General features: G+C 43.1%; 1 protein-coding gene across 1 annotated transcript in view; it reads left to right on the top strand.

The window, feature by feature from the left end:
• ATRN (attractin) overlaps positions 1 to 26,336 on the top strand; it is a gene marked incomplete in the record, with an annotated part of 385,746 nt that overhangs the window by 131,979 nt on the left and 227,431 nt on the right. The window contains 5 exon segments of the mRNA XM_077478033.1: positions 7,824 to 7,952; positions 10,443 to 10,645; positions 13,375 to 13,543; positions 23,716 to 23,806; positions 25,311 to 25,554. Coding sequence (XP_077334159.1) covers positions 7,824 to 7,952; positions 10,443 to 10,645; positions 13,375 to 13,543; positions 23,716 to 23,806; positions 25,311 to 25,554 — 836 coding nt within the window.

Raw genomic sequence — 26,336 nt, 5'->3', positions numbered from 1 at the left:
TGGGAAATCTTTTTGTATCTAAATCCGGCTTTAAACTTCTCCACAACAGTATTACGGACCTGCCTGGTGTGTTCCTTGGTCTTCATGATGCTCTCTGCGCTTTCAACAGAACCCTGAGACTATAACAGAGCAGGTGCATTTATACAGAGACTTGATTACACACAGGTGGATTCTATTTATCACCATCAGTCATTTAGGACAACATTGGATCATTCAGAGATCCTCGCTGAACTTCTGGAGTGAGTTTGCTGCACTGAAAGTAAAGGGGCCGAATAATTTTGCACGCACCACTTTTCAGTTTTTTATTTGCTAAAAAAGTTTAAAATATCCAATAGATTTCGTTCCACTTCACAATTGTGTCCCACTTGTTGGTGATTCTTCACAAAAAATTAAAATTTTAGATCTTTATGTTTGAAGCCTGAAATGTGGCAAAAGGTTGAAAAGTTCAAGGGGGCCAAATACTTTTGCAAGGCACTGTACGTGGCACTGATGAAATGGCACTAATACGTGGCACTGACAGATGGCACTGGGGACAGGTGGCATGGGGGACAGCAGTGATCTTTTGGGGCTGTCGCTGGGCAACATAGACTGTCAACTCCCTCCAAAGTTTTTCTATGGGGTTGAGATCTGGAGCCTATCTAGGCCACTCCAGGACCTTGAAATGCTTCTTACGAAGCCACTCCTTCGTTGCCCGGACTGTGTGTTTGGGATCATTGTCATGCTGAAAGACCCAGCCACGTTTCATCTTCAATGCCCTTGCTGATGGGAGGAGGTTTGCACTCAAAATCTCACGATACATGGCCCCATTCATTCTTTCATGTACATGGATCAGTCGTCCTGTTCCCTTTGCAGAGAAACAGCCCCAAAGCATTATGTTGTCATCCCCATGCTTCACAGTAGGTATGGTGTTCTTTGGTTGCAACTCAGCATTCTTTCCTTCAAACATGATGAGTTGTGTTTCAACCAAACAGTTCTACTTTGGTTTCATCTGACCATTTCACATTCTCCCAATCCTCATCTGGATCATCCAAATGCTCTCTAGCAAACCTCAGACGGGCCCGGACATGTACTGGCTTAAGCAGGGGGACACGTCTGGCACTGAAGGATCTGATTCCCTGGCGACGTAGTGTGTTACTGATGGTAGCCTTTGTTATGTTGGTCCCAGCTCTCTGCAGGTCATTCACTAGGTCCCCCCGTGTGGTTCTGGGATTTTTGGTCACCGCTCTTGTGATCATTTTGACCCCACGGGATGAGATCCTGCATGGAGCCCCAGATAGAGGGAGATTATCAGTGGTCTTGTATGTCTTCCATTTTCTAATTATTGCTCCCACCGTTTGATTTCTTCACACCAAGCTTCTTCCCAGCCTGGTGCATTTCTACAATTGTGTTTCTGGTGTCCTTCGACAGCTCTTTGGTCTTCACCATAGTGGAGTTTGGAGGGTGACTGTTTGAGGTTGTGGACAGGTGTCTGTTATACTGATAACAAATTCAAACAGGTGCCATTAATACAGGTAATGAGTGGAGGACAGAGGAGCTTCTTAAAGAAGAAGATACATGTCTGTGAGAGCCAGAAATCTTGCTTGTTTGTAGGTGACCAAATACTTATTTTCCACCTTAATTTGCAAATAAATTCTTTCACAAATCAGAAAATGTGATTGTTTCTAGACAGTATGGGAATGGCATGCCTGGACCTGGCAGCCCCTCACTGCTGTAGTGTAGCCTTTTTGTTTTTGGATATCCTTTTGAAAGGGATTTCTTTATGGCTACATGTAGAAGGTGTGAGGCTAGAAGTGATTTGAATCTGGGCAGGGCACAGTTCTCCGTGCCAAGAACATGCCTTATACTGTTTACACATCTAAGAGGCTTTTTACAAACTTGGCTCGTTCAGTGCCTGCTTACAGAGGATGGATGCCAACTGCTGCATATTCACTTGCAGTTCACATACAGTCACACCGCAGAATTCTGCGACTTCTCATCTGCAGTATAATATGCTAATACACTTTGGATTAATAGATTAAAACTGTTTAATCTTTTAGAATGTAATTCAAGGCTCCCGCTATCTAGGAAACTCCGCTGATTTCTTAAGGGCAAAAAGCCACTCGGTTTACCTAATTCTGGGTACTTGTACCAGGCTTCGTCTGGGGGGGTTTCCTCTTTCTGTCCTGGTAAAAAAAAAAATGTTGTCACTGTGGAAGGAAGCGCCAGGAAATCTCCACTGTGAATGCAGCAGACCACTATGAAAAGATATTGTAGGTTCTAGGCTTTCCTGATAGTATAGGGAGACGGATGTACATGAAATCCTTATATCTGGGGTAACTAAAGGGGAGCAGCTGTAGAGATGCAAGTCTGTTCCACTTGTATTGTGGATCTTCTGCTTCCCCAGGAGCACATATTTGTGATGTCACAGTAGTGTGCACTTAGGTGTATAGCCCCAACCCTGATGTCATTGTGCGGTGTCTACTTGTGTTCTGCCATGCAGGTTTGCTGATGAGCTTTGCCATTAAAGTGGTTGTAAACCCTTACAACACACTTTGACCTACAGGTAAGTCTAGATTAAGGCTTACCTGTAGGTCCAAGAAATATCTCCTAAACCTATATGGTTTAGGATATATTTGCCAAAAGACAGGCACTGCTGTCTACAGCTCTACAGCGCATGTGCCATAGACAGCGGCGTGCAGGCGCACTGAGCGTGCCGCAATTAACGGCGATATGCCGCGAGTGGCGGCTCCCGAGCGCATGCGCGGGAGTGACGTCATCACGGCTCTGTCGAATGACAGGGCCGGAGCAGTGAGACCCACCAAGAAGATGGAGGCTCTGTACACAGCGGTGACATCGCTGGCTCCTGTGTCAGGTAAGTGACACTTAATGGACTACTATGCGATGCATAGTAGTCCATTATGCTTTGCCTTTGCAGGGAATCAGAGGAAGTAAACCCATTAGGGTTTACTTCCTCTTTAAAAAAAATTCTGTACTTGTCAAATATGCTGCATAAATCTCCTTCCACTGAGTCTGGCTGCAACCATTTTAACTGTGGGCAGCTGAAGCTGCTGCCTGTTCACTTCCTGGATTTACACCTCCAACTCTGCAGCTCTCATTGGCCCTCTTATGACTTCTCCCCCCTTCTCCCTTCCTGGCAAACTCAGTGAGAGAGAGCTGTGCATGTCATAAGCCTAGGCTTTTTTCCAGATGGGAAACAGGAAGTGGGCTGTATAAGGTATTTACTGGCAGAAAAAAAAAGTTTTACTATCCAAGTACTGCACAATTAATTGTTAAAAAAAAAAAAAAATCGTGATCTCGATTCAACCCCTCTGACGATCTCTACTGCAGTTTGCCGATTTATTTATTTATTTTTTCATAACAAGTGGAGAGACTTATCTGCTCACTCTGCTGTCAAAACATCTGGGCAGTCTGCAGCACAGTGGTGCAGTGGGTAGCACTCTCGCCTAGCAGTAAAGAGGGTCGCCGGTTCGAATCCCAAACATCAGACTACCTGCCTGGAGTTTGCATGTTCTCCCTGTGCCTGCGTGGGTTTCCTCCGGGTACTCCGGTTTCCTACCACACTCCAAAGACATGCTGGTAGGTTAATTGTTTTCTGTCCTGGTATATGAATGTGAGCTTGGATTGTGGGCTCCTTGAGGGTAGGGACCAATGAGTGTGCGATGTGTGGAGCGCTGTGTAAACTGACAGCGCTATATGGGTATATTAAATAGGGATAATTGCAGACATGCACCCACACTCTCAGGATGGACTGGTGTCTTTATTCAACCTTACTAACTGTGTAACTACATTTTTAAAATGAAACATTTTAACTAACTCTTCCTTCTTAGATCAAAAGGGATAAACTTTTGTGTGAAAAGAAAAAAATCCAGGCAGTCTGCCAAGTTTTTCAACAAGTGTAAATGCAGGAAGTTTAACCACTTAAAGTCAATCTTTTTCTGACACTTGTTTCTTAAGTTAAAATAAATATTTTTTGCTAGAAAATTACTTGGAACCCCCAAACATTATATATAAATTTTAGCAGAGACCCTAGGGAATAAAATGTCAATTGCTGCAATATTTTATGTCGCACTGTATTTGCCCAGCGGTCTTTCAAACAAAATTTTTTGGGGAAAAAATACACTTAAATGAATAATAAAAAAAAAAAAAACGTTTTTTTTTTTGTTTTAATGTGAAAGATGATGTTACGCCGTGAGAATTGTGAGAGAATCGTCATCCATCTTCTAAGCAAAAAATAAATAAAAATTGTGATTCTCATTTTAGCCAGAATCATGCAGCTCTACTACAGTGTGTACTTTTTTGGTTTTTGTTTGCTCTCTCATTGCTCAGCTATCTGCATGAGTCACTTCTGATGGTCTATGCCAGTGTTTCTCAACTCCAGTCCTCAAGGCACCCCAACAGGTCATGTTTTCAGGATTTCCCTCGGATGAAACAGCTGTGGTAATTACTAAGGCAGTGAAACTGATCAAATCACCTGTGCAAAATAATGGAGAGCCTGAAAACATGACCAGTTGGGTGCCTTTAGGACTGGAGTTGAGAAACACTGGTCTATGCTGATACTAGACAATCCTGGGTGACAGCCTGCCCCCTTTCTAGCACACAGCAAGTGAATGACGGCTTCAGCTGTGCATGCTTCCCTATGAGACTGTGTAGTGTGGGGTGCATCCTTTCCCCTCCGCTCAGGTCTCGGGGAACTTCTATGCTACCTATTAGAGCTGTACGATTCTGGTTAAAATGAGAATCACAATTTTTTTTTATTTTTTTGCTTAGGATAAAGATTACGATTCTCTCACGATTCTCGCGTCGTAACATCTTTCACGTTACACACACAATAAAACAATCAGGCTTACTTTACTGTTATGATTTTTTTTTTTTTATTCATTGAAGTGTATTTTTCCCCAAAAAATTGCGTTTGAAAGACCGCTGGGCAAATACAGTGTGATGCAAAATATTGCAACAACCATTATTTTATTCTCTAGGGTATCTGCTAAATAGATCTATCTATCTCTTAGGTTAGGCATATGGAATATCACCATGCTCTTCCCAGTGTTTATCCTATCACATGTGGTTGTCATACAAACATCAATACAGATTGCATTCATATAATGTTGTAGGGGTGAATATCCAGACTGCAGCGGGGATCGCTTTTAGTTTGTGTTAAATCAATCTGTTGTGGAAATCTACCACACAGATTTATTGCGTTCCCTTGTAAAGTGTTCAGATTATTGAAAGTGGCGTGGAAATCGATCCATATTAAATAACACTTCAGTGCATTCGATTAGATCGTATCTGAAATGTAATTTTGTTCATTTCATTAAAGCAGAGTTATTTTGTTCACTGTGATTCATGAACTGGTGATAATGGATTGGTGTGTCTCTGATTCTGTAATCCATTACAGTACATTAGGGGGTCTCCAAACTATGGCTGTAATGGGAAACCTGATTTTATCTGGTCCAAAGCTGAAGTGCACTGACCTCGCTCTGATGTGGACCCTCACATAAGGTGGGAGTGCGTCAGAGGCTGCACATGCTGGAACATGTTACATGTTCCACCCTATAAACATGGTTAGAAGAACATGTTCCAAAGGGGAACTTATACTTTAAGTGGGTATCTGGTTTTAACCCCTACGTGAGGAGGTCTCTGATGGGAACCCTTATGTAAGGGGCGTCTCTGGGAACTCTGATGTAAAAGGGGTCTCTGATGGGAGCCCCAATGTAAGGGGGATCTCTGATGGGAGCCCAGATGTAAGGGGGGTCACTGATGGGAGCCCAGATGTAAGGGGGTCACTGATGGGAGCCCAGATGTAAGGGGGTCACTGATGGGAAACCCGACGTAAGGGGGGTCTCTGATGGGAAACCCGACGTAAGGGGGGTCTCTGATGGGAAACCTGACCTAAGGGGGGTCCTCTCTGATGGGAACCCCGACGTAAGGGGGTCCTCTCTGATGGGAACCCCGACGTAAGGGGGGTCCTCTCTGATGGGAACCCCGACGTAAGGGGGTCTTCTCTGATGGGAACCCCGACGTAAGGGGCGAGGGCTCTCTGATGGGAACCCCGACGTAAGGGGCGAGGGCTCTCTGATGGGAACCCCGACGTAAGGGGCGAGGGCTCTCTGATGGGAACCCCCGACGTAAGGGGAGGTGTCCCTGATGTAAGGGGGGTGACAAATTCTTGTCCTCAACAGGACTATATCCACCGTAAATGCTTTCTCTGTCCGGTACCACGCAATCCATGATCTTTAAGCCCATGCAGTTACTAGCCGTAATTCAGTGTAAGGTGAAAAAAAAACATCAAAACTCCATCACCCCTCCCTTTGGAATTCCGAGCGGGGTAAACCCCAAAATGATCTCAGCAAGAGAGTCCAACAGCATGAGACAACACAAAATATATGCAATATTCCAGTGTGGCTGTACAGCAAGTCCGACTAGCACAGATCAGAATGGAGTTCTTGGGCACCCTACCCAAAGTGACTCCCGTGACACACCTTCCCTTATGGCAGCAGACTAACACAGGAGGAGACCCCAGACGGGTTGACTCAAACGTTAGTCAGTAGCTCCAGTCCCCCCATGCCGGTATCCCCATAGTACCCCAAATAAATTGTCCCAAACATAGTATTACTTATCCAGGCAACCTCTGCCTCTCTCTGATAACATACCCGCTGCTGAGGAGAGCGTAGACTGGTCCTTCTCCCTGGAGTCCTTTCAGCCGCGGGAGAGAAGACAGGGTGACTGGGCTTTACTGGTAATCTTGTTGATGGGAGAGCCCACCTGCATTTTGGTGTTGGCTCCCACTTTGGTACTGAATAGTAAAGTTAAACGGTTGTAAGGCAAAACTCCACATTAGTGGCCGTTATCCCCTAAGACCCGTTTCAGCCAGATGCGGGGGTTGTAGTCCATGAAAATGGTGAGCTCCCTGCTGTACAAATAGGGTTGCAGTTTTTTCAAGGCCCATACTATAGCCAGGCTACTCCTTTTCAATGGTGGCATAGACCACCTCCCTGTCCAACAACTTTCGACTAAGGAAGTACACCGGGTGCCCCCCCCCCCCCTCGTTTACTTGGCTGAGGAAAGCCCCAAGCCCACATGTGGAGGCATCTGTCTGTACAATGAACCTTTGCTTGTAGTTTGCAGCTGTTAGGTCAGTCAGTGGCTTGGCAGTTGTGCTGAAATGGGGAACAAATTTAGTAATAATAGTTTAGCTGTGCCCAAAAAGGCCATAACCTGTTTTTTATTCTGAAGAGTGGGCTTCGATTTTTAGCTGGTTTGGAGCACAGTCTGCCTTCCCCCACTCGTGTCCCAAGTATTGGACCTCTGCCCGATGTAACGGGGGGTCTCTGATGGGAACCCCGATGTAACGGGGGGGGGGGTCTCTGATGGGAACCCCGATGTAACGGGGAGGGGGTCTCTGATGGGAACCCCCGATTTAAAGAAGTCTCCGATAAAGGTGCAGACTGAATGTATTTTTGTTTGACCTTTATAATGGCTCGAGTTCATTTGGAATTTCTTTGCTTCGCTTTACTGAAATTCTCTGTTCTGAATCATATTATGCTGATTACCAAAAATCTCCAAGTAAAAACCTTTTTTATTAAAAAAAAAAACTGTTTTTTTAAATAATTTTTTTGACCCACGAATACTTATAAAATATACTATGTGGCTGATCCGCTGCTTGTAATCTATTGGTGTGCCTATTTTGGAAAATATTGGATTGTTGCCCTTTAACATGTCCCTGAAGAATAAAATTGATTACTATTACATGATTTTTCCAAATGTGAGTTGCAGACTGTAGTTGCACGATCAGTGATATGGTTTCCCTTCTTTTTTTTTTTCAGCGGACTTATCGTTCCGGAGAAGGAAAGTAACGAGTCTGTTCCGGAAGTTGCGGCTACCTCTGGTTACGCTCTATTACATTTCTTCAGTGACGCCGCCTACAACCTGACCGGATTCAACATAGGCTACAGGTAAAATGGTTCAACTCCAGACTGACGGCGTGTTCTGTACAGCATGTCTAAGTCTACTTTAGATGTGCATCAAGATGTCATTTTTTTTACAGCAACATATGTTTTCTTTTTTTTTTCAAGTTGACACTCGAAATAATTGACTGACGCCTTTACAGCTCTGACAGCTGAAACCTAAATATTACCAGACGTGTTATGTGTAATTAGGATTCTGTGCGTGTCACTATTCACAGAACCCGCTGAGATTCCCCGCTATCTTCTCCGTAGAGTTCCCGTATGCCAGCCTGGCACTGGATGGTACTGACACGAAATCTGTGGGAGTGCGAGAGGGGCTTATTTCCATATTTGTCCCAGAGCCAGGAAACCAAGAAGCTTTGATGCACAACTTTATTTCTTGCCTCTTTAATGCAGATTATCTTTTAGAAAAAATAAAATAAAATTACTTGTTCCTGTCCACATACTAGGTTTGAATCTTAATATTTGACAGCATCTGAATTGATGCCTTTAATACCTTTGTACTTAAAGCGACATTCTGCTTAAAAAAATAAAATAAATAAAAGCTGCAGCTGCCGACTTTTAATAATCGGACACTTACCTGTCCCAGGGTCCAACGATGTGGGAGGTACGAAGCCCCGCTCATCTCCCCCTCCTCTCTGCGGCGTTGGCATTGTAACTGTGGGTGCCCGGATGTGGCTTCACTGCTGTCAGTCAATTTCAATGGGCAGGGGCGTTGGAGGAGCGGTGTATGCAGCGCTCCTAAACTGCTTTAAAGGTGCTGCTTGCAGGACTTTTTCTTAATGTCCCGCAAGTGCACTGCTCCAGTGTGAAAGCATTCGGGTTCTCATACTGGGGCTGCGGCAGAGGCGTTTTTCAGGCGATTTACAGTAGCTATTTTTAGCTTTTTAGTGCCTGAAAAATGCCCCATTGTGAAAGAGGTCTAACTTTTTCGTTTTTATAGAAAAAAAAAAAAAAGACTTTACAGACACTTTAAGTCAGGGGTGTCCAAACTTTTTTCAAAGAGGGCCAAATTTGATGAAGTGAACATGCGTGACAGCCAACCATTTTGCCTGACGTTCTTTAAACCATTAAAATTCGGTCTAAGTGTGTTCGTCCGAGCGCTAATACACAGCCCAACAAGAATTCTCTTGCCTTTGTGCTGTGTGTGGTGAAGAGATGAGCTCGGGTGTGTTATTTGGATATACTGCATTTATCGGCTTATAACACACACCTTAACTTTAAAAAGGAAGTTTCAGGAAAAAAACTTAAATTTTAAATAAAGAACTGTAAAGTAAAATAAGGGTCAGTGCCCATCAATGCAGCCTGGTCAGTGCCCATCAGTGAGGCCCCCCGCCGTATTGCCATGGATGGAGGCCCCCCGCCGTATTGCCATGGATGGAGGCCCCCCGCCGTATTGCCATGGATGGAGGCCCCCCGCCGTATTGCCATGGATGGAGGCCCCCCGCCGTATTGCCATGGATGGAGGCCCCCCCGCCGTATTGCCATGGGTGCAGGCCCCCCCGCCGTATTGCCATGGGTGCAGGCCCCCCCGCCGTATTGCCATGGGTGCAGGCCCCCCCGCCGTATTGCCATGGGTGCAGGCCCCCCCGCCGTATTGCCATGGGTGCAGGCCCCCCCGCCGTATTGCCATGGGTGCAGGCCCCCCCGCCGTATTGCCATGGGTGCAGGCCCCCCCGCCGTATTGCCATGGGTGCAGGCCCCCCCGCCGTATTGCCATGGATGCGGACTCTCACCATTGCCGTCGGTGCAGCCTGATTTACGTCCATCTGCAGACTTGGAGGAGACAGGGAAGGGGGTGATGAGCGCCAACAGACCTACAGGAGAAACTCCTATTTTTATCGGCGGCCTCTTTAATTGAAAGTCCCGCCTCCTATGATGGACAAAACAGTTGTCCAATGGCAGCGCAGGAGACGGGACTTCCTTTTACACAGGATGCTGAGTAAACAGGAAATACTCCTTTCCTCTATGCACGGCACTTGTCCCGCCCCCTCCAAGACAGCCAGCATATCTATCTTTTGTGGTCCCCAGCACTCGGGGATTCGTTGGGGGCCACAAAAGATATACATGTCAAAATTGCTAGGCGGGCCGCCTGAAACGGGTACACGGGCCGTGATTGGCCTGCGGGCCTGACTTTGGACATGCCTGCTTTAAGTGCTAGTGGAAGCACGAAACGCAATGATTTTTCCCCTCCGTCCCCCCAGTCTTTATATGGTGTATGAATGTGATTTTATAGGTGCAATAAGACAAATGATTTTTCGGATGTGCAGTTGTCTGGACTCTTCTGACTTTCCAATCCTTGATTCCTGTGCTGCCACTATCACAGGAAATGTTTGAAGATCTCCCCCATGGGAATACAGCCTCTAGCCTAAAGAATGACCTAATATTTATCAAACGTCATATTTCAATGCAAATAATTGCCCCCCTGCATGTTTCCTTTGTTTTATGGTATTCACACGATTTCCTTTTATGTTGCAGCATTGACACCTGTCCCAACAACTGCTCTGGAAGGGGGATGTGTGTGGCGGGGAATGGCACCGGAGTGTACTGTGATTGTGCTGAGAACTGGAAAGGAGAGTCATGTGACATCCCGTACTGCCTGGACAGCTGCGGAGAGCCCGATCGTGGGGTGTGCAATGTGAACGGCACCAAGGGATGCGTCTGCCACCCAGACTGGCAGGGTGAGTTCCAGCAGACTTTTTCCTCTACCAAGGAATGATTCATATAAACTTTGTTTCATCCAACTTAAAAAGTATAATAATCCATGTGTAAAAAAAAAAAAAAATATGTAGGCTGCCTTTGCAGGCTTTTATGTGTTGGTTTGTTTTCTGGCTTCCATATTCTCACTGAGGCACCTGGAATCAGTATAAACGTAAGGAAATTTGACTTTACTGTGGCTCGTTCACTTGATACTTTCTAAAGCAGGCTTTACACTCATTGGCCACTTTATTAGGTACACCTTGCTAGTACCGCTTTGGTCCCCCTTTTGCATTCAGAACTGCCTTCATTCTTCATGGCATAGATTCAACAAGGTGTTTGGAAACATTCCTCGGAAATTTTGCTCCATGGTGACATGATAGCATCACAAAGTTGCTGCAGATTTGTCAGCTGCACATCCATGATGGGAATCTCTTGTTCCACCACATCCCAAAGGGGTAAGGAAGGGGCTTTACCAGCCCCAAAAAAGGGGAAGTGGGACTTTACATGAAGCACATGACTGCCAAAAAAGTAGTTGGGTGATCATAAGGGAATTTTATTTACATGATACTGGAACATACAAGTGACAATCACGAATTGCATATAATCATACAACAAATGCACAGGTAAGTCATAAAATGAATAGACATACATTGTAGTGTTCATATCAATGGTAAAATGATAAATGAATTAATAAAAAATATACAAAGCAATTGTCATTAAAGGTAAGACCTCCATAAAATTCCCTGGTTCACCACAATCAGAATGGGATACAATCATAATTAAACGATATACTCACTTGTATGTTCCAGTATCATGTAAATAAAATTCCCTTATGATCACCCAACTACTTTTTTGGCAGTCATGTGCTTCATGTAAAGTCCCACTTCCCCTTTTTTGGGGCTGGTAAAGCCCCTTCCTTATCACTTATATTGGGATGGAAATTTATGACCTTACCGGGCCATTATTTCATTTAAAGTCCCCAGGGATGGAAATGTGTGACCTTACCAGGCCATGATTTCCTGAAAGTCCCTGTAAACCCCTCCTTCTCTCTTGCACATCCCAAAGGGGCTCTATTGGATTGAGATCTGGTGAGTGTGGAGGCCATTGGCTTGCAGTGACCTCATTGTCATGTTCAAGAAACCAGTGGTGAGATGATTGGAGCTTTGTGACATGGTGCATTATCCTGCTGGAAGGAGCCATCAGAAGATGGGGACACTGTAGTCATAAAGGGATGGACATGGTCAGCAACAATAGTCAGGATGTGGCATTTATACGAAGCTCATTTGGTACCAAGGGGCCCAAAGTGTGCCAAGAAAATATCCCCCACACCATTACACCACCAGCCTGAACCATTGATACAAGGCAGGATGGATCCATGCTTTCATGTTTACACCAAATTCTGACCCGACCATCTGAGTGTCGCAGCTGAAATTGACTCATCATACCAGGCAATGTTTTTCCAATCTTCTATTGTCCAATTTTGGTGAGCCTGTGAGCTATGGGGCCTCAGTTTCCTGTTCTTAGCTGACAGGAGTGGCACCCGGTGTGGTCTTCTGCTGATGCAGCCCATCTGCTTCAATGTGTTGTGCATTCAGAGAGTAACGAGTGGTTATGAGTTACTGTTGCCTTTCTATCAACTCAAACCATTCTGCCCATTCTCCTCTGACCTCAACAAGGCATTTCCCTTCACATAAATGCTGCTCACTGGATATTTTCTTTTCTGACCATTCTCTGTAAACCTGAGATATGGTTATGCTTGAAAATCCCAGTAGATCATTAACTAAGACCAGCCCATCTGGCACCAACAACCATGCCACCTTCAAAGTCACTTGAATCCCCTTTCTTCACCATTCTGATGCTCGGTTTGAGCTTTACCAAGTCATCTTCACCAAGTTAGACCCCTTTGACACTGAGGCGTTGTTCTGGCGCTTTCATGCTAAAAAAAAAAGCACTGAAAAGCTCACAAAAACCTATTTCCATTAAAATCCATGAATGCTTTCACACTGGGGCATATCGGTGAAAAAATGCCCCCTCTCCATTGAAATGAATGGAAAGCGCTTTAAAAGCTCTCAATATTTTACTGGCAATTAAGAAGCGCCTCAGTGTGAAAGGGGCCTTAAGAATGCCTATATGCATTGAGTTGTGTTACCAAGCAATTGAACAGATGTACCTAATAAAGTGGTCAGTAAGTGTAGATTGTGCAGTTTTTGTATCTTTCAGCCATGGGTTGGAGGAAAGAAAACCACTTGTCTGTGTTTATGGGGGAATCCCTCCTGCTGCACTAATGTATTCTGACAGCGGGAGATTTCCCCACTGACAAAATACAATGCTCACTGCTGGGGGCTATAGCGTCCAACAGTGAGTGTATGGTAAAAAAAAAAAACAGGTTGGTTGTATTGATGTGGATCAACTTCAGTACAACCAGCCTGCCCATAGATAGATCAAAATTTGGCCAGATCCTGCTGATTTGGCATTAAAGGACAACTGTATTTACGGTACAATTGTCTAAAGTTAGGACTGTTGGTGATGTCCCATAGAAGCAAATTATGTTAATTTTGTGCAGTCATTGAAAGCTTATTGGTTGCCATGGGTGAAATTTTTTGGCATTTATTGTTGGACATGAATTCCTGTGTGTGTTACTCTTCCTGTAGATGTTTATTTGAGGTGTGGGGGGGTCACTGCTTCATATGTATTATTTTGGCTGTTTCAGGTCCCGGCTGTTCAGTCCCAGTCCCAGCCAACCAGTCGTTCTGGACCCGAGAAGAGTTCTCTTTCCCACAGCTGGCCCGAGCGTCTCACAAGGCCGTGGTGGTGGATGATGTCATGTGGATTGTGGGCGGCTACATGTTCAACCATTCCAATTACCAGATGGTTATGGCGTGAGAACCATATTTTGTTTCTATATTGTGTTTGCAAGTACGATTATTTTAAAGAGCTGCCAGACACGTTACGGGAAAATAGAATTAATGTCAGTCCGCCCAAAGGAGACATTACTTTATATTTTATTATAGTATTAGATTATATTTAATCTCAGTTGAACTCTGGCTGCATGTCGTGAGGACGGTAGGCAGGACCTAGAAGTAGTGCTAGGCATTTTATTTTTATTTTTACCCGAATGCATTGTCTGCATTCAAGTAAAAAAGCCTCGGTTTATTTTTCTCCCTTCTTGTCCCCAAACACTTACCTGCAGTCTGTGTTCTCTACCTCGGAGTCCTCCAATCATTGCTGCTACTTTGATCTTCTACCTTCTAATGGCCGTTACTGAGAGCAGCAGAGCAATTGGCTGTTACTGGAATTTCTGGGAGGAAGGAGCGGAGGCATGGCTTTCACTGTGTGTCTGTTTTGAAATGGAAGGGGAGGGAGAGATAGGGAAATTTGGGACTTTGTATGAAGGATAAGAAAGTTGGTCCAATGCCTTTATCCCTGGTTTTCGATATTATTATTGATTATACAGGTTTTATATATAGTGCCAACAGTTTCGCAGCCCTTTACAACATGAGGGCAGACATTAGTTACATTACAATTTGGTACAAGAGGAATCAGAGGGCCCTGCTCGTTAAAATCTAAAAAGATTTATTTTTTTTGCTTCAGGGCCGGACTCTACAGGCAGCACATTTTTGTTGTAATTGTAAAACTCTGATCCAGGAACTGAATATATACCAATATTGGCACCTGTATGCTGCAAAGGACACCGCCATATAAAACCTTCTCTCTATAGGAGCATTTTACCTGCTAAAATATCTCTATAGATGATGCCCATTCATTGATTCTGAATTCTGCATTTTTTTCTTATCAACACATCGCTACTCAAGCACATGTGTGTTAGTGCACCGGTTGCGTTGGACTAGCTTTTGCGTGCAAACTAAATGGAACTCGGCTAGACTTGACAGCGTATCAGTAGATCGCTGGTGCAATGCAGGTCTCCAGTAGATCTGCCAGTGTCTGTGCGCCCTTACATCCCATACAGGTATGCAGATACAATCTGACAGGAAGCAAAAATGAACTACCATTGCGCTCTACAGCGCCTTGGTAGTTTATTGAAAACTTCAAGCTGACGGCTGCTAAACCTTGTCGTTTTCAATGTACAGAGCCCTATCAATCAGTGATGTGGATGGGTGGGCAAAGCCCCGCTTGGCCACGTATTTTTGAATTGTGACAGCTAGTGAGGAGGGAGAAGATCCCCCCTTAGCTGTCACAGCGGGGATCTGGAAGGTGCGGGGGGGGGGGGGGGGGCGCGTCTGTTCGTAACATCTTACACCTTGATTATGGGTTAAGAAAGATTAACTTATCCTTTAAGACCCCTGTCACACTGGAAGTGTTTTTCAGGCTAAAAATAGCGCCTGAAAAAAAGTCTCAGCAGCAATCCTAATGTGAAAGCCTGAGTGCTTTCACACTGTGGCGCTGCACTGGCAGGGCGTCACAGAAAGTCCTGCAAGCAGCTTTTTCAATGCTGTAGGAGCAGTGAATACACACGGCTCCTAAAGAGCCCTTGGCCATTGAAATCAATAGTCAGTGGCGCCGGCAAAACACCGCCACAGAGGCGTTTTATGGGTGGTTTTAACCCTTTTTCGGGCGCTAGCGGGGGGTTAAAACCACCGCGCTAGCGTCCGAATAGCGCTGCTAAATCGACAGTAAAGCGCTTCTAAAAATAGCGGTGCTTTACTGCCCATGCCCGGGTGCTGGCAGTGTAAAAGTGCTCTAACTGCAGACAGGGAAAGAGGTCACCTTCTTGGTTATACCGTGCAACAGGGGGGTGCCTGAGTTAAAGGGAGTGGCTGGACAGGATTACAAGTTTCCCATAAATGTTGCCTGTATAATCCCTCTCAACTTGGACTTTGGTTTTAAACAACTGCTCTGTGCTAATGAAACGGCAGAATATTGTTTTAAGATGGGAAGCTTTTGAAGCTGTTAAACTATAGAGCTTAATTACCACCCCACCCCAACTCGCTGATTGATGACAGAGATGCACCACATTGAGGTCGTCTCTCTTCATTCCTCTTTCCTCCTGCTATTAGGCTTGCTTGTTAAACTGACAGTACCACAGCAGTGCCAGAGCCATTAGCTTTCACGGTAATATAGACAAGTATCTCCGAGCAGCTTATGGGAAGGATGTTCAGAGAACTTTTCCTGTAGCCAACTAAGATTTTTCCAACCTTGATCTAAAGATTTCATTTTTTGCTTCAGAGCCGGACTCTACAGGCATCACATTTTTGTTGTAATTGTAAAACTCTGATCCAGGAACTGAATATATACCAATATCGGGACCTGTATGCTGCAAAGGACACCGCCATATAAAACCTTCTCTCTATAGGAGCATTTTACCTGCTGAAATATCTCTATAGATGATGCCCATTCATTGATACTGAATGCTGTTTTTTTTTTTCTTATAAACACATCGCTACTCAAGCACATCTGTGTTAGTGCACAAGTTGCGTTGGACTAGCTTTTGCCTGCTAACTAAATGGAACTCGGCTAGACATGACAGCGTTCAGAGAAACAGCAAGGTTGCAAAATAAAACGCAAATACAAAGTCAGAAAAACAAGGCCTATTGCATTGTGTCTTCATATGTGGAGAGTAACAAAGGCGCTTCAGGTGCTGCAGTGCTTTCATGTAGGACATGGCCTCAAAAAACATGTATTAAGCCGCGTACACACGGGCGGACTGTATGGCGTACTTAGTCCGTCGAAACACATTTCAGCGGACAGTCCGCTCGTGTGTGGGCTTCAGCGGACTTTTTCAGCGTGCAGTCTGGCGTACTAAGTATTTCGGAATTTCCGAAATACTGTCCGTCATACTTTGGTTTCAGCGGACAATCCGCTCGTCAGTAGGCTAGTTCGACTGACTAAGAATGGCGCATGCTCAGAAAGGATTTACACGGCGAAGGGTTGCATTGCTGTGTATTGGACTTCCTATTTCTAGTCCCGTCGTACGTGCTGTACACGTCATCGTGCAAGCTTTCGACGGACTGTTTATGCATCCGTGTGTGGTCAAGTCCGTTCAGTCGAAAGTACGACGGACTGTCCGTCGGATTGTATGACGAACTAAGTTGGCCATACAATCCGCCCGTGTGTACGCGGCTTTAGAAGTTACTACACTGAGTCAATTAAAGCCCTCTTGAACCCATTGCATTTATTATTGTAATGCTTCTAGGCTACATATGCACCAATACTGTAAATACACACATATATATATATATATATATATATATATATATATAATATATATATATATATATATAATATATATATATATAATGTATATATGTGTGTGTGTGTATATATAGTTTTTTTTCTTTAGCGCTGCAGCACAGGTTAGTAATCTGTGCTGGCAGCACCTTGGAGAGTCTGACCACCACTCTTGTAGACAAGCAGAGTGGCCGTTGTCTCCAGTGGTCTCATATGCACCTCTCTCTCTGCTCCAATGAACACTGCTCTAGCTCTCTGAGCAGTACTGTTGATTGATGCAGTGAAGGTATCAGACTGTAGTAGATAAGAGTAGGCGTCTGACTCTCTAATGTGCTGCCAGCACAGGTTGACTCAGCTCTTAGCAACTAAACAGCATTGTATTTATTACTGTATATACATCCTGACAATTACAGTAATAAATACAGATGCTTCATCTGGGCTTTAGACATGATTTGGTGCATTTCAGAGTTTTACATTTGGCATCTTTTGCTGGCTTTATTGTATGTTAGATATGAAGGCCGACATAAAAGAATGTGGAGTGATAACGACGTTAGGACTTGATTTGGGCTTCTGAAGTTTTCTAATTTCCTGATATGGGTAGATGGTGCTGATACTCGGCACTGCATACCAAGTCCTTAAATCACAGAGCCACAGGCATTTCTTTAATGTCACTTAATGGTTTATTTTTCTCTGTGGAGTTGGGCAGTACAACAAGCTTGTTTTGTTGCAAACTGAAATTGTGATCCTGGAAACGGAAAATGACATGTAGTAAGTGCCAGCCAAACTGCTAAAGGCTGTTAAAAACTGTAGAAAGAAACTTGTGTATACACAAAAAAAAACCCTGACCATTAGGTATTTTTTCATACTTCTCTTGCGGGTCCACTGGAGCGCACTTAATTTTACTTTACTGTGACCCAGAGTGGCAGAGCCGCTCCAGTCTATGAAAGGATCTCAACAAGATTGTCGGGATCCACCTGGCTGTCTGACTACTGGCTCTGCCTCCTAGAGCATTGCTGAGAGCTGGATCCCGTTGCCTCCTCCCCTGCCTGGTGCTCCAGAAGCTGATTGGTTTCCATGCAGAACTGCACCAGATTATGCACTCTCCAGTTTCAGTGAATCTCCCCATGTTCTTGCCTGATCTTAGAGCTGTTAAGGAACATGACTGCATCTGTTAGGCTGACCCTGATCACATTCCACTCTGGTAAGAATTATAGAGTAGATGCTATTCCTGCAAGCCTGATATCCGCTTTCAGCTGCCATATGGAAGCTGAGTATAATAACACATTTCAAACCATTTAATTGGTGGGATTTTAATTGATTTTATGAACACCCATCCATTCTACAAGAAGTGTATATATTTCAGCCTGGTGTCTTAATGCTTAAAAGAGAAGTATGGACCCACCCCCCAAAATCATACTGGTCTAGATGGAAGCAGCATAGTTACCCCCGCTGGCTCTAACACTGAGAACCGAGCAATCAAACACTGCAGATCGCTCTGTTCTCTCAGCTCCCTGAGCAGAGAGCTGGTGACTGTCACAGCTCCCATATGTCCCCCCCCCCCCCCCTCTCCACTGAAGCGCTGGGCTGTGGAGGAGATGGGAGTGGCTGGCTCAAGCTCGCTGAGAGGCTGAGCCGGGTGCTGGTCCAGGCATGTGAGTGGATCCGACTCAATTGTCCTGATCTTGCCCAAGGCTGGACCGGCTCTGTGATGGCAGTGGACTTCAGCCTGTTGTCTGATAAAAACGGGTCACATGAGTGCAGAACTAACTTTGGCTAACACTTCTTTAAAGTGGAACTTGAGTCATTGTTTCATCTTTCCATCTATTAAATCTTCTGCCCTTGTTGTTTTAACTTCGGATAGTAAAACATTTTTTTTTCTGCCAGCAAAATACCTTATACAGCGCACTTCCTTTATCTTGTCTGGTCATTATCCTAGGCTTATGACATCATGCACAGCGCTCTCCCTCTCCCCCTCCCTCCTGAGAGTTTGCCAGGAAGGGGGGGGGGGTGAGTCATTAGAGTGCCAATGAGAGCTTCAGAGCTGGAGGTGTGCCTGTGTGTGTGTGTGTAAATCCAGGAAGTGAACAGGCAGCAGCTTCAGCTGCCCACAGTTAAAATGGATGCAGCCATACTCAGTGGAGGAAGATTTCTGCAGCACATTTGGCAAGTACAGAATCACAGTATATATATATATATATATATATATATATATATATATATATATATATATATATATATATATATATATAAAATAATAGGCAAAGTGGTTGGAGGGAAGCTTCAGAGTGGCAAAGATGTTTGTATTACAAATTATGTGAGCAGACGGCAGTTCCTCTTTAAATAAAGTCATGACAAATATGCAATAACATGAATGAATGAAATAATTGTATAGCGCACAATGCGAACTGAATCGCCTCTAGGCAATACAAGTTTATGAAAAGATTGTCAGCTCCTTTTTCGCTTTAGTAGCTATTCGAAGTCGCACAATATCTCCCAACTTCTTTGTTTGCAGTGTTTGTGGTCAGACAATAGCAGGGGACATCTCACCCCTGATTCTGAAGAATCAGACTACAGTATATAAATCTTTCATGAGTAAGAAGATAACTTAAAGGCATAGTCTTCCAAAAATCGAATAAACTGTACCAACAATAATACAAAATTGTGCATTTAATACATTTTTGCATTGAAGCCTTCAGAGCTTTTCAGCTGTGATCAGTGCAATGTATAGCCTCTCCCGCAGATCTCCTCCAGCCAGGACTGTACAGCCGTACAGATGTACTGTTATGGGGCAGGAGGAAGTAAACAATGGACTACATCTGCGCAGACGTCGCCACACTTGTGCTCCATTGATATCTGCAGATCCCTCAAAACAAATCTGAACTCTGCGGTCAGATGAATCCTGTGGTTCTTCCCCCAGTTTGAGGGTGGGGGTTGGGGAATGTGCCCATGTTTCATGTCGTATCCTAATTGTGTGTAACCTGAAACATAGTCTGAAGGGTGATCTAAGCCTTTTAGCGCTAAATATTTGGATTCTTGCGTCGGCCCTGGTTTGGCTGTTTGTATATCGTTATTGGATATCTAGTATTCTTTCACATTCCCTTGCTGCTTGTTCAGGAGACCTCATCCTTCCAGCTATAACATTCTGAGAGTTGTAGATCCACAGCATCAGGAGCCATAGTTTGCTTAGTTGTGCTGTGAAACCCAGTATATTTCAGAGTGCATTTTGTGCAAGCATATTAATAGCTTTTGCCTTTTAATGTGATTGCAAAGGCAGAAGGTCTTTTTTTTTTTTTTTTTTTTTACCTTAAAGAGGAAGTAAAGTCCCGGTCTTATTCAGGTCAGAAAGAAAAAGAAAAAAACATAATATGCTAGTATGCATTGCATACTAGCACATTATGTTAAACTTTGCACCTGCAATTTAAGTCATCATCATCCCAGCTGAAGTCCACATCCATCTTTGCCCATCTTTCTTCCAAGTCCGCAGACTCTGGCTGTGTGACTGGCCGGAGTCGCGTGATGTCAGCATGCAGGTGGTTCCTTCACAGCGTATGTTCCGTTGACTTAATTGGCCGCATATACAGTAACTATCTCCTAAATGGCACACGTTTAGGAGATATTTACAGTATCTATAGGCAAGCCGTATTATAGAATAGGTGTATATGTGATGCCACGCAAAGGAAAAAATGTATATGTATTAGAAAATAGTCCCAGCAGAGAAAATTAAAATGTGGAAAAAGGATGAAGAAAAAATAAAACTAAAAATCAAAGAGAACTGCTGCCTCTACTAATTACTCTCAGGGTAGGGTAAATGATAAGCAAAAATAAATTAAAGTAGATGTGGCGCTGTTCATTGATAAATACAATACTAACTTAATTAGAATTTTAATTTTAGTGATATGATAAAATCCAGTGATTCAAAATTGAGGTGCCATGATCAAATATGCTCACATATCATTATACCAAAATATCGAAGATATTATATATTATTAATATAGAATATAAATAAAAATGAACTTGACATACAATCATGTGTAAATATGTACAATAGGTGCATATAAATAGTGAACATAAAATCCCAATGCAGGATATAGATCCAAATAGAATATAAAAAATTAAATAAAAATAAAAATCACATTTGGATTAGATAATTAGTGTCCGATAAAGTGCTTTGCGGTCGTGAAAACATATTGGGATAAAACTGATCAGATTTCCTCTTCAGAAGGTGAACACAGCATACGTGACTTATCCGCTCTCCTATTGTGTGAAGAAATTGGATGTAGGGGTCACTGCGATAAATAATAATCATTGACTGATACTTATTCTCAAAATTGAAGCAGTAATATATGTCCTATAAAATAGTCATATATACAAATATTAATCAAAAAACGTCCACCTTAACAGAAAATGTTGAATACATATAGTCCCAACAAAGTGACCAATATATAAAAAAAAAAAAAAATTAATAGAAAAAAAATTTGAAATTGTTCATAAAACAAATCCACAAAAAAAGTTGTGTGTGTATATATATGTGTGTGTATATATATGTGTATGTATATATATATAATATATATATATATATATATATATATATATATATATATATATATATATATATAATATATATATATCTCCTCAATATTCCAAATGATGTCTTCTGACAAAGATATGTGATCCTTCACCAAATTTAGGTAGACGTGAACACCCAAATGTGAAATGAGTAAATGATCTGTTTACCAGATCAGTTTGACTTCCTTCCTAAGAAAGACGTTCGAACTGCGCTTTTGCAAGATAGTGCCTGCTCACATATGATGGAATATAGAGATTCTAGGGACCTTCCTCCTCAGTAGTACAGGAGGGATATACAAAGAAAGCAAAGAGCGTCCATAGCATAATACTGTTTTATTAAAAAAATCTATTAATAAAAAGTGTCTCCTTACATTAAAATGTGCCTATCCTGGCACTGGGGCTGCTGGCTTATTGAATGGACTGCTGTATGGAGTCGCCTCCGTTCCCCCCTACGTATAATGGCTTGCGTTCCACCGATTCATACCGACAGCCAGCCAGACCGCAAGTTGTGTAGTCAAGTAAAGAAATGTGACCAGGTACTAGAGCTGCACCATTAATCGTTAAAAAAATCGCCATCTCAATTAACCCCCCCCCCCCCCACGATCTCTCCTGCTGAGAGTAGGCGATTCTTTCATATAAACAAGTGGAGAGATTATCTGTTCACTTAGCTGTCAGAAGAAAGCATCCTGGGCAGTCTGCCAAGTTTAGAACTTGAAACATTGTGACTAAGGCTTATTTCTTAGATCAAAGGGATAGAACTTCTTGTGTAAACAAATAATCTGGGCAGTCTGCCAAGCTTTCAACCATGTAAATGTGGGAAGTTTAACCATTTAAAAGTCAAAATCTTTTTCTGACACTTCTTTCTTAAGTTCAAATCAAAATTACTTGGAACCCCCAAACGTGATATAGAGATGGATAGATAGATAGAGATGGATAGGGGGATAGAGATGGATAGGGGGATAGAGATGGATAGGGGGAGAGAGATGGATAGGGGGAGAGAGATGGATAGGGGGAGAGAGATGGATAGGGGGAGAGAGATGGATAGGGGGAGAGAGATGGATAGGGGGAGAGAGATGGATAGGGGGAGAGAGATGGATAGGGGGAGAGAGATGGATAGGGGGAGAGAGATGGATAGGGGGAGGGAGGGGGGGAGGGAGGGAGGGGGGAGAGGGAGAGGGGGGGAGGGAGAGAGATGGATAAATATATATATTATAATAATTGTAGCAGAGACCCTAGGGAATAAAATGACAATTGCTGCAATATTTTGATACGCTGTATTTGCCCAGCCGTCTTTAAAATGCAATTTTTTGGGGAAAAAATACACTTCAATAAAGAAAAGAAAGAAACAGTTGAGTGTGAAAGATGATGTTTCACCACGAGAATCGTGAGAGATTCGTGATCTATCTTCTAAGCAAAAAAATTTGCTATTCTCATTTTAGCCTGAATTGTGCAGCTCTACCAGGTACCGCTCCTATTGTGACTGCACTCACCAGAGTTTTCTTATCCGCCTGGGGTATAAGGCATTCACAGTATTTGCCACTGTGTAGCACCCTGAGAGCTTGCCAACCCGGAGTATTTTGGTAATGTTCCACTCATATACCATGTAAAGGAGAAAGGGATCCCAATAGTGTAATACTATTAAAACTTTTTATTTTATAAAAAAGATGTGGAAATGTACTCACATTTTAACACCAACAATAAAGCATGTATTGCTGACACTATTGCCGAGGACCAGAAATGATGCAAGGACGTGTGTTGACTCCCCTCCGTATTATAGGCTTACCTATAGGTACAATATATGCATGGGACTATCTTTAATGCGTTCTATGCATCAAGATTAAAAAAAAACCTTCAGTGCTCTTCCTTATCTTTGGTCAATCAGAGGAAGCTGTGCATTCATTCATAGAAGGGAAGGGCTTCCTGTGAATGGCTAACAAGCACCCAGCTGACTCCATTTTGTTCCAGCAGCAGACAGGAAGTCCCCGTACCACCGATGGAACACAGCCCTGTATACTGTATGTAACTTGTGCTACATATAGTTATAAGAGTGCTGACAGCTGCTGCAGCAAATAGTAAAGGAAGTAGTTCATATGGGCCAGCTTGGCCCAAACAAACTAAAGTAAACATAAACCTGGAGTTCAGCTTTACTGTAATACTAGAAAAATCCAAGAAATGTTTCCACCCAGACTTCTGATGTTGATGATAGTTATGTACAGATAAAATGTCGTCTGATATGCTGTAGGCAGTCTGCTGTGTGACTCTGTGTGGTTTGTCAGTAACTGTTTTGTGTTTTGTACAGGTATGATCTCGTCTTTCATGACTGGCTTCCTCTAAACAACTCCGTCAACTCCATTACTGTTAGATATGGGCATTCCCTTGCAGTATATAAGGTACAGTCTCAGGCTTCTCTGCATTCTCTAAAGATATTAAAGTGCCATTAACCCTTCTAGTTATGTATACGAGCTCATAACACTGTATTTAAGTTAAAGTGATACTAAACCCAGGACTCTGCATTCACTATATCTGGTCTCCCACAGTACACAGAACATGGAAATGCAACTATTTTAGTAAATATAATCTGCTAAATACCCTTTCTCATCAGAAGTATATAGCAGTCATGTGACTTCTATCATTGTCTGGCTAAAGCTTGTAGGAGGAGTTTTCATTCTGCTCTGACAATGAGGCTGCAGGACCCCTGCCCCTTTGTCTGCACAGTGCTGATTGGCCCTGTGCTGATCACATAAACCAAACAAAGAAAAAAAAAACTCTAGCAATACACCACAAACTGAGCATGTGCAGAGTGCCCCCAAGGCTCTGTACTATCAGGAGATGGATTGGGGACTTTGGAAGAAGGGGTGAAGACAGGATCAAACAACTTTTTCTTTCATAATGCAGAGGATTAACCTCTTAGGTCCCACAGCGAGTATAACAAGCATGATTTACTGCCTATACAGACTGATTTTACTGTTGTGGGTTTAGTAACACTTTGATATAAAAAAAAATAATCTTCACTTTAATCATTGCGGTTCAGAGGCCATGTGACATTTCCCAGGTCTTTCCTGTCCTTGGGGAAAGTTCTGAGGGAGGAGGTTCTTGTACTCTGCTGAGCTAAGAATCTGTGCCTGCACAGCACTGATTGGTGCTGTGCCAGTCACATGACATAAAGCCTTTCAGAATAGATAATTAAAATAAATAGCAACAAAGTTTTATTCTACTTATTTTTTTGCAGCAACATGATATAGGCAGTGTTTAGGTTGACAGACAATAGTTTTCGCTTTGTTTACACTGTAAAGAGATCTGGAAGTGGTTCTGCCAATTAAAGGATATGTCATGCTCCTCCAGCCTGTGTATGTGCTGGGACTGACACAGGTGAGGTCTTCATTAATCAACCATCTTCTATCGTGCCTCCATAGTGTTTAGAAGTATGAGGACTTGGAGGAGGATGGAGAGGGGAGTGTCATTTACCGCTGTGTACATGACCACATGTGTTACTCTGGACTGCACAGATATGAGAAAGGAACAAATGAACAGCTTAGAAGGGAACTGAAACTGGAGCATGCTCAGTAGATGTCAGCATCTTGTCTATACAATCTCAGGCTGCAGCGGGAACACAGAGTAGGAGGGGAGGGACAGTGAACAGCAGGATCAACCAGGGTTGTTGCCGTCTGCAGAAAACAAATGCTCTAGTGTATGAGTGGGTATGAACATGATGTAATATAGCATGTGTTGTGTTTAATGGATAGAAATAGAATCTTCATGATATTTAAAGGATGGATGGTTGTATATCCGTGTGTGTAAAAGGTGTAATTAAGCCACTTTGTTTACTTATAAAGTCATATAGCACTAAATATTGTCATAGATTATCCCACCAAATCTTTTTTCTTTTCTTTGTAGGACAAGTTTTACATGTATGGTGGTAAAATAGATGCCACGGGGAACGTCACCAACCAGCTGTGGGTGTTTCATGTGCATAACGAGTCGTGGGTTCAGATTCTTCCGAACATCAAGGAACAGTACGCTGTGGTCGGCCATTCCTCTCACATAGTAAATCTAACTGATGGTGGTCTTGTCATGCTGGTCTTCTTCGGTCACTGTCCCGTGTATGGCTACATCAGCAGCATTCAGCAATACAGTTTTGGTAGGTGGTGACAGACTTTTTTTTTCATGGCCCTAGGGCAGTGTTGCCAATGAAATTTACTGTCCGACACATTTTTTACTGACACTTCAAAAAGGTACAGAAAATGGCCCTTTATAGTGTAAAACTGTGCACATATATCAATATTTAAGCTACAAGTATTAAGCTAGTGTGATTAGCAATCTATCGCCGGCTTTAGTGTTGAAGAAACCCTGTCCCCCCGATCATTCTTTAGATCTCTCATTCAAGTGACCCTGTTGTATTCCTCTTTTTGCCTACCCAGTAGCTATGTACAAGGTTATGTAGGGAGGTGAGCAGAGAGATGGAAGAGCTGGGGCAGCACGGACTGTAATTACACTGTGTGCACAGTTATTAGCCAAGTTGTATTTTTGAGGACTCATTTCATTATTGATCAACTACAGTGCTCTCAGTAAATTAAAATTGTTAATAAACCTCAAACCTGAATATTTAAGAAAGCCAAAACCTTGCACTTTTACTTAAAAGAATAACTACGTTACATAGTAGGCGAGGTTGAAAAATAGACACAAGTCCATCAAGTCCAACCTGTGTGTGGGATTATATGTCAGTATTACATTGTATATCCCTGTATGTTGTGGTTGTTCAGGTGCTTAGATGCTCCCCGCTGAGACCACCGCCTGTGCAAGGGAATCCCACATCCTTGCTGCTATTACCATAAAGAACCCTCTGCGTAGTTTAAGATTAATCCTCTTTTCTTCTAATTTTAATGAGTGGCCATGAGTCTTGTTAAACTCCCTTTTGCAGAA

The sequence above is a fragment of the Lithobates pipiens genome, unplaced genomic scaffold (genome assembly GCF_037356315.1).
Source record: "Lithobates pipiens isolate NorthernLeopardFrog02 unplaced genomic scaffold, aLitPip1_a1.2 Scaffold_13, whole genome shotgun sequence".
In the NCBI taxonomy this organism is placed as follows: domain Eukaryota; kingdom Metazoa; phylum Chordata; class Amphibia; order Anura; family Ranidae; genus Lithobates; species Lithobates pipiens.
The sequence above is the reverse complement of the archived record's forward strand: the minus strand, read 5'-3'. Positions and strand labels throughout refer to the sequence as shown.